The sequence below is a fragment of the Lathyrus oleraceus genome, chromosome 2 (genome assembly GCF_024323335.1).
Source record: "Lathyrus oleraceus cultivar Zhongwan6 chromosome 2, CAAS_Psat_ZW6_1.0, whole genome shotgun sequence".
Lineage (NCBI taxonomy): Eukaryota > Viridiplantae > Streptophyta > Magnoliopsida > Fabales > Fabaceae > Lathyrus > Lathyrus oleraceus.
In genome coordinates, this window is record NC_066580.1 from 445,056,688 (window position 1) to 445,073,472 (window position 16,785).

A 16,785-nucleotide genomic window follows, 5' to 3' on the forward strand; every position below is an offset into this window, starting at 1 on the left:
GAAGGGAGTTACTTGACCTTGTGTCGCACGCATCAACGTGCGAATGAGCGCTAATTGGACTTTTGATCTTAATGCCCCTGAGCCTAATAACGAGGATGGGCCTGATCATATGGAGCAAGATGCTCCCCATACTAACACCCACACACACACCACACATGTTTTTTCTTACTCTTTTGCAGGTACCTCTTCTAGATACCAGCCCCGTGAGGAGTACGATTACACCGCTATGAGGACATCACTTGATGATATCCTCAGTGAGCTTAGACATCAGAATGATGCTGAAGCGGAGCGTGACGTGCTTCTTAGAAACCTACATAGGCAGCAGGAGGAAATGAGGATCACCATTAATCAACTCCGAGATAGTCATGTCGACTATGTTGAGAGGGATGAACATAACATGGTTGAACACATTGAGCAGATGATAGACGTGCGTATGGAAGTATCAGGTACGAGGGAGTATATGCAGCATATGCCCCATCCTGCATTTGGTAGAGGAGGTATTGGACGACATAGAGGCCATGGCCGTCATCACTGAGCCCCCTACCAGGTTTTACTACTCCTTTCTCCGCCTTGAACTGAAACATTAAGGACAATGTTTGGTTCAAATATGGGGGATGAGCTTTATTGCTTTATTGTTCAAATAAGGAAGCCGATGCAAATAAGTGTATGATCTCAAGCTAAAAATATATATGTAATGAATAAAATCTATGATAAGATTTGTCCCTTCTAACTTAGGTGATCCTTACCTGATCATTTAGCCCAACGGTACAAACTCTTAAAAAAAATTTGTTGATACTTAAGCAAAATTTTCTAAGTAGGTGCGAAAAAATTGAAAACGAGATCATAGTCACTAACAGGTTCATCTGCCTTGAATGTGTATGGATAACGGGCTTAATATGATTGCGCTAGAATGAAAAAGAGGTTGAAAAGGAACAAAGAATGCAGGTCGAAATATAATGGCATGATTCAAAATGGTTTTGCATAGGGGGAGTTTTTGTCCGTGTAAATATTGATGTGTGTCACTACGATATCCTTGTTCTTGTTATATAGTACCTATTTATCTAGCATTAACCTAGCAGTCTCATACTACTTAGAGTGTCATCGTGCCTATGTTTCAGACATTGTACTTAATTGTTTTTCATGTGCGTTGGGTGATTGCTTGTGGACAAGCAACATTCTAAGTATAGGGGAGTTTGATAACGAGAAATTGTATAGTGTGTTTAGGCTTATTTCACATGTTATCCGTCTATGTTTTTATGTATTTTATCTCCTTTTACTTCCATTTTATTTGTTCTGCAGTTGTTAGATGATTTCATTGGAGATTTAGAAGACTTGTGGAAAAGGAGAAAAAAAGGAGCTAAAGAGGAGCAAAAGAGTTGGCTTTGGTCATTCTGAACAGATGGTGTTCGCCACCTGCTAGATGGAGTTCGCCACCTCCAATGCCTGCCATGTCACTTAAATTTTGAAGGAATGGTGTTCTCCATTTCCCTAATGGCGTTCACCATTATCATGCAGAATGCAGTTCTGCGTAGTGGGCAGTTTTTCCAGTAGTTTCTCAACCTTCACTCCCTCCATTAGTTCTACACGTTCCAAGCAGTTGTCAAGGGCCTGAACTCTATATATAGGGCCATTTTTGGAGTGTTTGGGATCCATCAAAATTCATGCGGAAGCTCTATCGAAATTCTTCTTAGTTTTAGGTAAAAAATTATCTGTAAAGTGACAATAACTCACATCGAGGGATTATCACACTTTTTAAATTTCCGTATCATTTGTACTTTGGATCAAGAACAAGCTTTCCGCCATTTTCAAGTTCAATTTAATTCAAGTTTCATTTAACGTAATTTCGGGTTTTTTTTACCGGTTTTAATATTTGTATGCTTTACCGCTTTTCATTACTTGCATGCCATGATATTATCAGTTTTAAATGCTTTAATCGTGTTGCTTTCAATTAATACCATGCCTTGCTAAATTATCTTGAGTTTGGAGTATGAGGCCCGTCGTTACCGACGGGAGTCGGTAGAAATAATAGGTGCAAATATATGATTTAATTATGTTCTGGATTTACTTTCCAAATGTATGTTTTATTGTTTTGGCACGAGAGTGAAGAACAAATCAAGGTTTAGTCTGATAGCGCGAGAGGGTAAGGAAGGAACCAGATAGTGGAAACTAGGCATCGATCCTAAAAACAACGAGAGCGCTTTAGGCATTATTTAGGATCTCATTTACTTTCAAAATACGCTTTCCAATTATAACGTACGAGCGAGAGCAAAATCATGTGGTTATAAGGTGTGGTCTTTGTCGATAACGCGAGAGTCTGAGACGGGACCTTTAAGTCGATATTTTCTATATAACGTAATATAGTCGTATTTAGTACCTGAGTTCTACCTAATCCCTTAGGAACATAGAATCCATATTTTGAGCTTGTTTTATCATAACTTTTAAACCTTTAGAAATTAGTATCTTTATTCTCGTTCATAACCTTATAACCTTTAGCCTTAGCTTGGCATTGCAACGATAGATAACATTAGTTTGACTATTAGTCTTTGTGGGTTCGATAATCTTTAAAACTACACGATAGACTGTGCACTTACAGAACACTTGAATGCCCTAGTACAAGAAGACATCATTATATTGTCAAACATAAGTCCACGCATCGAGACTTCTACGCAAAAGGTTACTAGTTACTAGGAAGATATTTAATGTGCATTTTTCCAATATTATTGATGTATCATTAAAACTCTTCCATTTCTTTCTGCAAGAATACGGGCTGAAGGCAGACATGAAAATATTTGTTCTACATGTAGGAACAAGGGCTTGGTAGACAATTGTGTTGGGCCGCTATTTACCGTGAAAATTGGTAAACAACTGTTGGTCTTCCAAATTAAAGAAACTTTCGTTACTCACAGGACTGACCAAATTGATCCTATGACATGTGCTATTATTCTAAAATTTTATATAATAGATGAGCACTTCGACAGTATCCTTGAGTAAGGAATGTTTGCTTAAAGCGTTTTTTAAGAAGATAAATGGCGGAAATGTAAGTAAAGTGTAAAACGATGCTTGATAAATGACTGGTAACAAAAGATAATTACTGAACAAAAGGTGTAAATAAAATTTGACTGATATAAAGATAATGGTGTTATCAAACGTACATTCTCAATTGTACTCATTTCTCAACATGTTGGATACTTTGAGTAAATATGATTGATTGTACATAAATTTGAACACCCCTAATCCTAACAATAAGACACCTATATATACTAAATTGAAATAACTATAGCCAATTGATCTTCTCCTAGGCACTGACGCATTACACTCGGCATGCCTGTGATTCAGGAAAACATCCCACGCGTCCTTTCTTTTAAAAGTGGATGAGAATGAAATACGGTTACTCTTCTTTCATTCAAATTCAAATATAAGTCGTACAAACTCTTCCATCGAAGTGATATTCTGAACTTAGGATTATTTCTAAGTCTCTCATTTGTCTTCCCTTATAGAAGGCAAACTTCGACACTTCCTCACACCATAAATTCTTTTTGTCGAAATCATAGATAACTCCGAAGAGAATTCTCTTTCCTTAGTTTATCACCTCCAACCTGATGTCAAAATTCCCACCTAACAAATTGCCGGCCCCAAACAATGCCTTTTTCGATATACCGAAGAAAAAGGTATTTTTGTTTTTGACAATCTAATTCGACATTACAAAACTATTCATTTGTTATGACGTCACAGTCATGATGACAACTTTAGCAAAACGTCTCTTCATAACCCACATGAGGATCTTTAGGTAATCATCACATTTTCAATCCCCTAGGAGATTGTGCCTAGCCTCTAATTGCTTCTTCTTATCATGGCCATTTATACTGACACGTGCCCACTTTCTTTTTTCCATTAATGCCTAACGAAAACCGCTTCCACTTCCACAACTTATAAATAGACATACTCAACACTTTTTCTTTTCTTTCTTAACTTTTCACATTCTGACCCTTCTCAAATAACTATTTCTTCTACTCTTCATCTTCCTCAAACCAAAAACCCAATTCATTTCTTCCTTTCGACAATGGCATCATCTACGAAAACCACTAAGGAATCCAACAAAAACACCAAAGATTCCAGAAAATCTTAGGGTCTTCCTCTTACTGACTGGATTTTGGACCCAAATACCGTGGGTAACCAACAATATGTTCCAGAACCGTTTACTAAAGAACAAAGGAGGATTTTTTAATCACAGGTACTAATTCCTATTTCTATTTCTGGGAAAACTCATGCAATGCTAGGACCCTTATCCGACCCAAATGTTGATCCTGATAGGCTCAAAAAAAATTCCAACTTACCATAGGTATAAACCCATAGTTTTCCTTAAAAAACCCAAGGTTAGCAAGGAAACCCACACTGAGGAAAACCGTAATCCATATAATCAGGGTAACCTTCCGACCGATGAACCCATCGACTTAACCTATATAAACAGTGGTTTCAGAGTATTTCGATCTTGTCCTTTATTTCGAGATCCCTTTGATTATTTAGGTTGGTTGGAAAAAATTGAGAAAAATAAATCCGAAGTCTGGAAAGAAATGGATATTCTCGACTTAATACAATTGTCAAAAGTATGACCTGGTTATTGATAGACCGTGCTAGTTTCTTCTTTGTACTTCTGGGATAGTACCCACCATACTTTTCACCTCCCCTGTGGCATGATGACGCTTATACTCTTCGACATCGCTTCCATCACAGGGATTAAGCTTATGGGTGAAACCTATGATCCATATTTCCTATCCAAAGACACCATTGGCTTTGACATTTCTAGGGTCGCCTTCACCATGCATATTGCTTATTACCAAGATAAAGATATTAATGAAGTCTCTGACACGGAGCACATTTCTTTTCTTGCTTTGTGGCTATCTCGCTGTGTTTTTTGTTTGAAGTCTCTCCAAGTAGCCAAGAAATTCCTCACATTGGCAAATCAACTTCATGTTGGACGCAACGTATGCCTCAGCAAAATGATCTTAGCCAATTTCTATGAATCTATGGGCGGAGGAGTCACTGCCCTTAAAAACATTCGAACAAAGGGAAGTTTACTACTCTCTGGCCCCTTTTGGTTACTACAGTTATGCTTGAATGCTAGTTTCGAAGCATGACTTCCAACTCACAACCCCATTGATGTTGATGCTGCATTAGTGAAGAATAAGAGAGTCGAAGGAACGCGCTTAGCAATGTTAACTCCAAGCGATGAAGGTCGAAACCTTCAGCAAAGCTTCACCAATTACGTAATGATGTTTGCTAAGCGCTACAACTTTACCCCAGCCATGGCCCTATTTGCCTCTAGAATATGTGGTCCAGAATGGTTTACGAGGAAATTTCCCTCTCCGTCGAAAGACAAATAAGTTGAATTGATCGCTATCTGGGAAGCATTCCTCACTCCTAGGGTATTCTCCCTAAGACTCAATCAATCAAAAATCCAAGTTACCCTTATAGCGTACCAACTAAATCTTGTCGCATGACAATTTGGCCTCATTCAGATCTTCCGAAAACCCCTCTATGCAAGAAAGAATTCTCTCCTTCTTTAAAATGCAATCCACACTGAGGCTACCAGCAGCAGGAAAACAACTTGATATGCTGGTCAAATGAAACTTAGTCCATTCGCCTTCAAACCTTACTTTCTCTGCACTCATGAATTCGACTTGTGGTCACGTGATTACTATGAAACAATTTTTTTTAATGTTCCTGCATTTCATCATCATCTTACCAAACCTTTTGCTTCTGTGCAGGATAAGGTTAAAAAAGGTATTTCGACTCACATCAAAGAAATCCAAGCATTCCAAAAGTACTTTGAAACTGCCTATAGACCTGATGATCTTAGTCTAACCGTCCGCGAAGCAGCAGTCACTTTGAAGGAGAAATTTACGAAGAAAATGGAATTTTTAAAATTACCTTCCTACATTAAACCTGAGCAATGATATCGAACTGCTTTTAATATGTATCCTCCTAAATTCCCTCGACTGCCAAGTGCTGAATTTGGTATGGCTTTTAGCCCTCCATTTCCATACTGGTTCATCTGTGGGGACTTTATAAAAATCCTTCGACAAGAATCTCAGAAAAAAGCTAACCGGGTGGTTTTGACTAAGCACAACTTGGACAGTTCCAAAGGGTAACCTTCATATTAGCATAGAAGATGTTCATGTAGAATCTGAAATCTATGAAGGTGTGGAATGGGAGTTTTTTCGACTCACTCCTTCTCTTGGTCCTTCTCACTTCTTTATTTTGCAATAATTTGATTGTTTTTTCAGCTGTAAGAGTTCCTCCCAAGAAAGTTGCCCCCACAACAAAAAGATCCACTAAAGCAAGAGAGGAAGATACCAGCAAAGCAACAACAACAAAGGTATGTGCGTTCCATATATGGACACCTTCCACTTAGGCATCACTTTATCGTTGCTAAATATTTGCACTCCTTTTTCCTTTAGGCTAGCCAAAAGCCACCGATAACCCCAAGAAAAGAAAGCAAAAAGAAACTGAGGTCAAAGCCATTGAATCTGATGACGAAGACTTATCTCCAGATGCCTCTAAACCCACCAAACAAAGGAGGAAGAAACAACTGAAGCTTCAAGGTTCTCCTATCCATCCGAAAACAAAAACCAATGCTTCAAAGAGACCTTCTTCCCTAAAAATACCTGGGGCTGAATCTGAGCCTAAGTTGAAGAAGACGTTAGAACAAATGGAGAGTGATAACTCCAGTCCTGGGGTTGAAGACCCTAAGGTAAAACGTCTCACCTTTACTTTTGACTAATTAACTACATTATCCTTTTGCCTTCGACTTACCCAATCTTTGTCTTATTTCCAGGCTGTTGCAGGAAGTCCCCAACATCCAACCATCACACTGATCGTCATTACAATTCTCCCTGAAAGCAGTGGGGCTCCCACTTATCATGCCACAACTTCCCTTGATTTCGACAAAGGGTCTATAGGCGAAGTAAACAATCCTGCTACAGAAAGACAAGAAAACTCTCCACCAAAAATCACCACCCAACATTCCCACACTAGTGGCTCTGAACATGAGGATGAGCAAGATGAAGATGCCCCAGTGGAAAAAGATGCAGAAATGCAAGATGCTAGGGAAATTCCTGAAGACGAATCTGAAGACGGTTCACCTGAAACTAACCAAGATATGGGTGATCCTGATAACGAAGAAGAAGATGATCAATCTATATTTAACTTCGACATAGAACCCCCAGAGGATGAGGATGAGGATCGAAATGATGTTGGAGATGAAGAAAGGAATGTCCAAGCGGATCAATAAACACCGGAACAACCCAAGACCAAATCAAAAGTTGATAATGCCAACAATGCCACAAGGCCTTTAACAGACACTGCCATTGTCCTATCTCCTGCAGAGTTAGAAGTTCTAAAATAAAGCAATCCACTGGAATATCTGAAGGCCATCATTAGTGCTAGAGATCGCTCATCATAGAAAAGTCCCAACACTTTGACAGTGTCAGGAGGTCCAACTACAAGCCAGTCTAGTAGCGAAGTACTCCAGAAACTTTAAGAGAAAGCCTTCGACATTGACTTAATCCAACTTTCATAAAATGACTCCTCTGCCTCATATGGGATCAAAGATCTCCTAAAACAAATCGATGTATACATGCCTCCTCAGAAGTCGCAGATTTGGTCATGGATTTGGGGATGCTGATTGATTGTGTTGTTGTTGGACTTAGTTGAATAAGGGAAGCTTCTAACAAAATTCAAAGCAAGTTAGAAACTCAGACAGCAGAATCGGAAGCAGTCTCTGAATCCATTGTGAAAAGTACTGAGTTGGAGAAAGCTTCTAAGAAGAATAAGAAGGAAATTGAAGCTTGTGACAAGAACATAAAAGTTTGGGAACAACGAATCAAAGAGTTGCAAATTAAACTTGTCGAGGCTAAAGACCGCAAAGAGGAACTCCTAAAGCTGGACGAAGATTTGTTGGAGAAAGAAGTTCAAATTGGCCTGCAACATATGGAAAGGGACTAAAAACTAGGGGAGGAGATTAACACTCTTACTTCTTACAAAACCTGGTAGGGAACGTCACTCACAACTTCAAAAATCGAAGTACCAGAAAATGAAAGAATCTAGCCCCGTTTGAATTGGTCAAATTTATTCGAAGTGTTTGTCTCAGTTTAATTCTAATGGGATGATTTTTAAATCCCTTCGTGGCTCTTTATGTAATGACTTGTCCATTTTTGCAATCTGGTTGACATTGATTTTACCATTACGGTTTTGACCCTTTTACATAAATTATTCTTTCGCTATTTTTACCTCCTGAAGTGCATGCTTATATTTCTTTAAATACTTCCCATTTATTCTCAAGAGTCTTCGATCTTCAACTAACTCTTTGATTTCGTATGAGTCGTTTGAAAAAACTTGAGTAACTTGAAAAGGGCCTTCCCATTTAGGGGACGATTTTCCAAATGTTCTATCTTTCCGATCCATGGGTAAAATCACTTTCCACACTAAATCTCCAGTCGAAAATAATTTAACTTTGACCCTTTTGTTATACAACTTTTCTACTCTCTTTTTCTATCTTTTTAATAATTTTAAGGCACTTAATCTTTCTTCGTCTAAATCAACTAATTCATCCAACATCATGTTCCAATATGACTCAGATGGAATTTCATGGTTCCTCTTAATTATTGTTGATTGTAAGTAGATTTCGACTGGCAAAACAACATCATGATAATATGTTAACTGGAAAGGCATGGTATTTGTAGCCTCTTTATGGGAGGTTCAACATGCCCATAAAATATGGTCTAATGTCTTATGCCAATTTATTGGCTTTTTTCCCACATGCTTTTTTATTAACCCAATTACTACCTTATTCGTTGATTCGACCTGACCATTAGCCTGAGCGTAATAGGGTGTAGACATTAGTAATTTGAACCCCATTTCCTTAGCAAACTCCTGGACTTTTCGACCAGTGAAAACTGATCCTTGATTTGTTGTAATAGTTTCTGGGATTCCAAACCTATAAATGATATGCTTCTGAATGAATTCGATTACAATATCTTGGTCGACATTCGTCAAAGGTATAACTTCAATCCACTTGGTGAAATAATCTATACACACTAGAATGTATCTTTGACTTTTAGATAACGTTGGTCGAATTTATCCAACTAGGTCCAACGCCCAACCTCTAAAAGGCCAAGGTTTCACAATGGAGTGAAGTTCGCTTGCAGGGACATGTTGTATGTCTGCATGCACTTGGCACTCTTGACACCCTTTAGAGAATTCTATACAATCCTTAAGCATGGTAGGACAATACATTCCTTGTCGAAATAATAGCCATTTCATCTTATGACCCACTTGATGTGCCCCACATGCCTCATTATGGACACTAGAGAGGGTTATGTATGCCTCAGATTCACTAAGGCATTTAAGCAAGACTCCCATTATTTCGACTCGAGTTGCCCCTAATTCCAACAAGATCTCAAGGTCGACTATCAGATCTCATACTCAGCCTCATTTTTCGAACAAAGGCATTTGACCTTATACTTTAATTTTGTTGGAATTTTTCTAGGAGAAATAATTAATATTCCCACACCCGTTCCATCCTTATGAGTAGAACCATCAAAGTACAACTTCCAAGGCTCAAACTCCAGATAGTTTAAGGAGTCTTGTACTATGGAGCGGTCGACTATAAAGTCTGCTACCACTTGTCCCTTAACAGCCTTTAAAGGCATATAAGTTAAAGAATACTCGGTCAAAGCCAATGCCCATTTACCAATTCGACTAGTAAGATAGGTTTAGATAACATATGCTTAATAACCTCGAAATGAGACGAAACATACACATCAACTAGATTTATATAATGCTTTAGTTTTATACAAGATAAATATAGACATAGGCATAATTTTTCGACTATACTATATTTGGTTTTTGCATCATTTAGAACTCTACTAAGGTAGTAATGGCCCTTTCAATGTCATTATCATCGTCCTGAGCCAACATGCTCCCTAAAGTTACATCAGATGCAGCTATGTACAATCTCATACTTCTATTCCTACAAGGAGGTGACAGAATCGGAGGATGCACAAGATAGTCTTTGATCTGGTCAAAAGCCTCTTGTTGTACTTTCCCTCATTCAAAGCTTTCCTGCTTGAGTCGAAGTAGAGGTGAGAAGACTTGAGTCTTGCCACTTAAGTTCGATATAAACCTCCTTAAGAAGTTGATCTTTCCTAGAAATGACTGTAGTTCCTTCTCTATTGATGGCGCTTTCGCCTCCATAATGGCCTTGGTCTTGTTCTAGTTAACTTTGATCCCTTTCTTATGGACCATGAAGCCTAAGAAATCCCCTACCTACACACAGAAAGCACACTTTAGAGGACTCATTTTTAGACCATGTTTCCTCATTCTGTCAAATGATTGTCAAAGATGGTCTATATGATTCTTTGCTGAAAGGGACTTAACCACAATATCATATATGCAGATTTGCATAAACGTTTCAATGAAATCATAAAAAATGGAATTCATTGTCCGCTGATAAGTTGCCCCGTCGCTTTTAGGCCAAAAGGCATTACTACCCATTCATAGATGCCTAATGCTCAGGGGCATCGAAATGTCATCTTTGGAACATCTTCTCAGCAATGAAAATATGGTTATATCCAGAATATCCGTCTAGCATACTAAGATACATATGTCTTGCGGCAAAATCTACTAGCATTTCCACCACATGCATTGGATACTCATCATTTGGGGTTACAACATTCAAATCTTTGAAGTTAATGCAAACCTTCAGAGTACTGTTCTTTTTAATAACCAGTACAATATTAACAATCCATTCGACATACCTGGTGGTGCAGATGAAATTGCATCTGAGAAGCCTTTCGACCTCCTCTTTGATCTTCGATAGAACTTCAGGTGCAAATCTCCCCGGGGTCTACTTGATAGGCTTCTTCACAGGCTTTATTGGCAACTTCAGTTCGACCAGATCTCTGCTCAAACCAGGCATTTCATCAAAATCCCATGCGAAGTAGTCTTTGTACTCCTTCAGCAATTGGATCACTTCGATCTTGAGTTCTGGGTTGATGTTGGCACTTACATATGTGGGCCTTTTGATTCCCCATATCCCCAAGTCGACTTCTTCTAAGGGATCATGTGCTAGCATCTTCGTGTTACTTGTCAGCGGATCCTTTTCGAAACCCAAAGGCTCGTCATCATAGATGGCGTCGAGCCTCGGGCCTTGCACTTCGTTTGGAACCTTATCAGGTGGTTCTAGATTGAAGTCCTTACCAGGACCATCCAAGTTCATTTCTATCTTTTTGGCTTAAACAACCAGGTATTTAACTTTGGCCTCTAAGGCCGCTTCCAATTTATTTTCGACTACATAAGCCGAAATCCTTTTTAATGTCTTCAGATCAGACATCATCACCGAGTTCACTTCCCTAACCCGTGGGTTGGATACCTTCGGTACCTCCATAGCCGAAGTCCTCTTTGTTGACCACTTCTCTATCCCATTGAAACCCGTAGGTTGGGTGCAGATAGAGGGAGAAAAATGTGTTGTCCGCAGGTGAAAGGTCGAAACTTGCTGGACTGCAAGGCGCTATGTGGGTCAGGTTCCTGTCGAAGCTTCTCATGTCCACATGATTAACTTCGGCCATGAAATAGCTTTGGTCTTCTTCTATATTTTCCACGATCCCATCGCTTTTCCAAATGGTGACCCTCTAGTGCATCGAAGAAGGGATTGCACCTATGCCATGAATCCAATCCCTACCTAGCAACAAATTATAGTTGGCTTTTGATGTTATCACCATGAACATTGTTGGCCTTTTTATTGTGCCGACAATGAGGTCAATTTATATCACCCCCATCGTAGTTCTGACTTTCCCTTCATAGTTTGAGAGAACCATATTATGGAGCCTTGTGTCAGTGTCATCCTTACCGAATCTTTTTAGCATGTAATGCGGCATCAAGTTCACTGTCACTCCACCATCAACGAGGATCTTATTCACCCCTATATTTCCTACGTTTCCTTTGATAAAAAGAGGTTTTAGATGTATTTTTATCGACTCATCTGGCCTTTTGGAGAAAGTGTTTTGCTCCTCCACACAGTCATTGTTCATGATGTAATAACACACAGGCTTGTGTCTCGCCATCTCCATTTCAGCCATATATTCTGGCTCCTCCACCTCCATGACTTAGTCATATTCTATGGGAAGGACAGATACCACATTGCACACAATGTCCAGAGAAGCGTCCGAGTCACAATCGAAGTCGTCTGTCATCATGTCGTCTGTCATCATGTCTTCGTCATGATCAGACTTTACCACAAGCACCTTCTCTTAAGGAGAAAACAACTTCCTCTCGACCGACTTCCTTTCCTCTTTCTTTTCCTGCTTCAGTGCCATGTTGCTATTGGATTCAGGCTTCGTATGTTCTGCAACTTCTCTTTCGACTTTCCTTTGTCGTTGTTGCCTTCTCCACTGGGATCGGGATATTAGGTTTTTCCCTTTGTAATTCTCAGAACGATAAGCCACTTATTTTGACGCCTGAAACTCTTTTCGGTAGGCCATTGAGGACCCTTTTTCGACATCAAAATTTATCCATTTTTTATGGCCTTATCCTCTCCCTCTGGTTGGTTTCGTCGGAGTACCCCTAGGGGATTCAATAGTAAGCCTATAGGTTGAAGGCCTGTTCGCCTGAAGAGGTAGGCCCTTTTGGTTTCCACTTCTGGGATCCCATATGTCGTAGGATGCTTGGCTATTTCTGGGGTCCCTCCAATTTCTCCCCTTCTTGGCCAGTCGAACCCCCTCGAGGTTTTCCGCAGCTTTCCTGTCGAAAATCGAACTGCACCTTGGGCACAACATCACTTCTGACCTTTTCCTCTAGAACCTATGGAGGAATTCGACCAGGCCTTCCTCTTGTTTGGGGTATGCCATTTTGTTGTATTCTTCCTGTCAGAGGCTTTCTTCATCTACCTCCATTTCAGCTGTCTTCTGGGTCAATTCAACCACGTTAAATCCCATGTTGACATCCTCAATAATGTCTAACTCCTGCAGCTTAACTCTAAGGCCCTCAGTGGCCTCAGTCATGTTTATGTGTATGAAACCTTCAGTGATCTCATTTGTTGTGAAATTGATAACAGTTCCCATATTGAGATCCTTAGTGACCTCTCTGACGAAACCCTCGGCAGTTTCTGTTGGGAACATTTGATGGGGATCCTCAGTGACCCCTTTAACAACTTCCTGCTTAAAGTCGTCAAAAACTTCGACCATGTCAGCCTTCTCTCCAGAATCTTCAGATATTTCCACCATGTTGACCATGGATGGTTCAGTGTAATGGGCCTCAACGGTCTGAAAAGGGTCAGCATCAATCCTCATTGGAGCCTCCGATTTGTCCCCAAACTAGAGCCTTTCGTCCCTTATAGCACTTTCCACAAGGTCCCTGAAAAGAAAACATTGTGAGGTTTTATGGCCCAAAAAGTTATGATACTTACAAAAACCCCTCTTTTTTCTTTATTCTAGAGGGGGAATTTTAGCGCCAGGAGGCATTATCATCTGGCCATCTTTGACAAGTAAATCAAAGATTTTGTCACATTTAGTGACGTCGAAGATATAAGTCTTCTTATGGACCCTAGCATCCTTATCTGGTTCAACTGGATTCTTCCCAATTGAAGGGGTCAGAACTTTATAGGAATAAGGTGGTCCTTGCTTTAGTTCAGCAAGGTCGATCTCACCTTCGTCGAAATCCACCTATTCCCCAAACGTTTCAGGTTTGCCGTTACCTAATTTGACATAGGCTATTTTATCCTTCATATTATTTTTGTTTGCTCTGGCTTTCTCAACCTTCAAACGTTACATCTGTCGAACTCTATCAGCCAATTGAGCCATATCTCTCAGGTATTGGGTATCCAACTTTTGCCTAATAGAATAGTCAAGGCCACCAGCAACCATTTCGACCAACTCATGCTCAGGCACTTACGTAAAACATCCTCCCTTAACCAGACGAAACATGTTCAGGTAATCATCTATTGACTCAGTAAACTTTCGTTTGATACTGGCCAATTCTTTCAAACTTATCTTCGACTGTCCCATGTAAAATTGCTCATAGAACAGTCTTTCCAAACGAGTCCAAGTATCAATGGAATTCGCTGGTAATGTGGTGAACCACGTAAAGGCGTTCTTCGTAAGGGAATTTGGGAAATGTTTTATCCTAAGACTCTCATTGTTTGCAATTTCCCCTGCCTCTATGAGGTATTTAGCCACGTATTCTATAGTGGACTCACTAGTATTCCTAGAAAACATGGTGAATTTAGGGACCCTCCACTTAGCGGGTAATTCTGACTGCAAAACATACTCAGATAAAGGTGATGTATAATTTGGCATGTGGAGGCCAACATCTACCCTATTTCGCGCCATGATTCTTTCGACCATGGCTTCCAGATTATTATCTGTTGCCATATCATCGCGTCAAATTTATTGTACGACTTCGTTTGTATTTTGGTGCCTATTTACCAATACTACCCTTGGCTCCCTTTCCCTTGGGATTTTTTGTTCAATCATAGGGGCTTCAACCCTAGGTGGTTCCACTTCTGTCCCCTGATTTACCATGTTCGCTTGTGGTGCATTTCATGGAACCTGGTTAATGGTAAAGTCATCCTCGATGGCTACTTCTTGATTTTCTCTTGTCCATCCCCTCTGAGGGTGTCGAGGAGGTTGTGGGACACCAAAGAAATCTGTAATGTGCGTCATTTGTGCTGTCATTTATTGGTTCGAATGGGTAGTATCTTGGATCAATAGGTTGAATATTGTACCCATTGTTTGGGCCAGCATTTGGACAATTTCATGATTACTTTCGTTCATTTGTTGCCTTAACACCGCTGCGGAATTATTGGTCATATTGGACATATGGGTATGAAGACCCATCCCTAAAGGTTTGTTTCGACCCAAATTGTTTACACCGGACCCAGATCCCTGCAATGGCGAAGATGCATTCACCAGTGGATCAGCATATGTCGATGTCGAATTATATAAATTTTCCATCATCGCAGTTGGCATGCCAAAGGGTTGTTCGCGATCACTCACTGACATTGAAAAACCACGCACATAAGGCCTAAAAAATTGATTTCCCCTTTGAGGGGGGTCCCTGGTGGACCCTGTGTTCCTAAAGGATTTGCTGGTGGGCCTTGTGGCCTCACATAAGACAGAACGGGCCCACTATGGGCCCTCGACCACACAGGCGTCGAATTCGCCGTGGATGGTACTAGTTCTGTAGTAGATGCCGCAACCGTACTTCCCCCTGGTGCTGATGTAGGGGGTGGTTCTCCATTATTATCTGGAGGATTCTGATTATTTGGTGGATTTACCATTCTCCTCGTGTACATTCTCCTTTGTCTATCTTCGTTGGTTGCGGCTACTTTACCACTTCTCAATAACATGCAACAGAGTTATACAAAGAGATATTGAAAAATGAAGAATGAATAAAGATTTTCAGAAAATACTAGCATTGTCCCACTGGGCGTGCCAATTTGTTTACCGTGAAAATTGGTAAATAAACGATGGTCTTCCAAATTAAAGAAACTTTGGTTACTCACACGATCGACCAGATTGATCCTAGGACATGTGCTATTATTTGTATATAAAAGATTAACACTTCCACAATATCCTTGAGCAAAGAATGTTTGCTTAAAGTGTTTTTTAAGAAGATAAATGGCGAAAATGTAAGTAAAGTGTAAAACAATGCTTGATAAATGACTGATAATAAAAGATAATTGATGAACAAAAGGTGTAAATAAACTTTGATTGATATAAAGATAATGGTGTTATCAAACGTACATTATCAATTGTACTCGTTTCTCAACACGCTGGATACTTTGAGTAAATATGATTGATTGTACAACAATTTGAACACCCCTAATCCTAACACTAAGACACCTATATATACTAAATTGAAATAACTGCCGCCAACGGATCTTCTCCTAGGCACTGACACGTTACACTCGACATGTCTGCGATTCGGGACAACATTCCACGCGTTCTTTCTATCAAAAGTGGATAAGAATGAAATACGGTTACTCTTCTTTCATTCAAATTCAAATATACATCGAACAAACTCTTCCGTCGAAGTGGTGTTCTGAACTTGGGATTATTCCTAAGTCTCACATTCGTCTTCTCTTACAGAAGGCAGACTTCGACACTTCCTCACACAATGAATGCTTTGTGTCGAAATCATAGATATCTCCGAAGAGCATTCTCTTTCCTTAGTTTATCACCTCCAACCTGATGTCGAAATTCCCACCTAACAGTCGCTCGCAAGGCCCACAATGAAAGGCCCAATGACAAGCATTGCACGAAAAGACGCGCAAAAAAGGTGAAGCCTCTTCTCAGCCAATGACACATGATTCCGGCCTCCAACACATTTTCCATCGTTGGATCTAATCAAAAGCAACTCGTACGAGGCACCAGATCTCACAGATGATTTTAGTCGCTCACATTACTTAAAACTCGACCTCACGTCATTTCAGATATTCTTTCATTCACAATAAAACTATTTTCTCACTCATTTATTAATTCCGATATTGAAGTGGTAATTTTACAAATTCATCCCTACTCCGTCATATCGAACTCACTCCACCGCACCATAACTTTGTTCATTTGATCTCCACCTATTTCTAATTCTTGTAAGAATCAAGACTTATTCAATTATTTAAACAACTCGATTATATAATTTAAATACTCAATTATCCTATTAAATACTCACTCCGTTCCTTTTTAAGTATCCATTTCTTGTAAAAAAAATTGTTTCTTTTTATTTCTCACT

The 16,785-nt window shown here is 39.7% G+C and overlaps 1 protein-coding gene across 1 annotated transcript; it reads left to right on the forward strand.

The window, feature by feature from the left end:
• Positions 1–226: 226 nt before the first annotated feature.
• On the forward strand, positions 227–7,291 carry LOC127123641 (uncharacterized). Its single transcript, XM_051053843.1, has 4 exons — positions 227–497; positions 6,285–6,376; positions 6,464–6,751; positions 6,836–7,291. Exons 1-4 carry the CDS (start codon positions 227–229, stop codon positions 7,289–7,291), a joined length of 1,107 nt encoding a protein of 368 aa, XP_050909800.1.
• Positions 7,292–16,785: the final 9,494 nt, after the last annotated feature.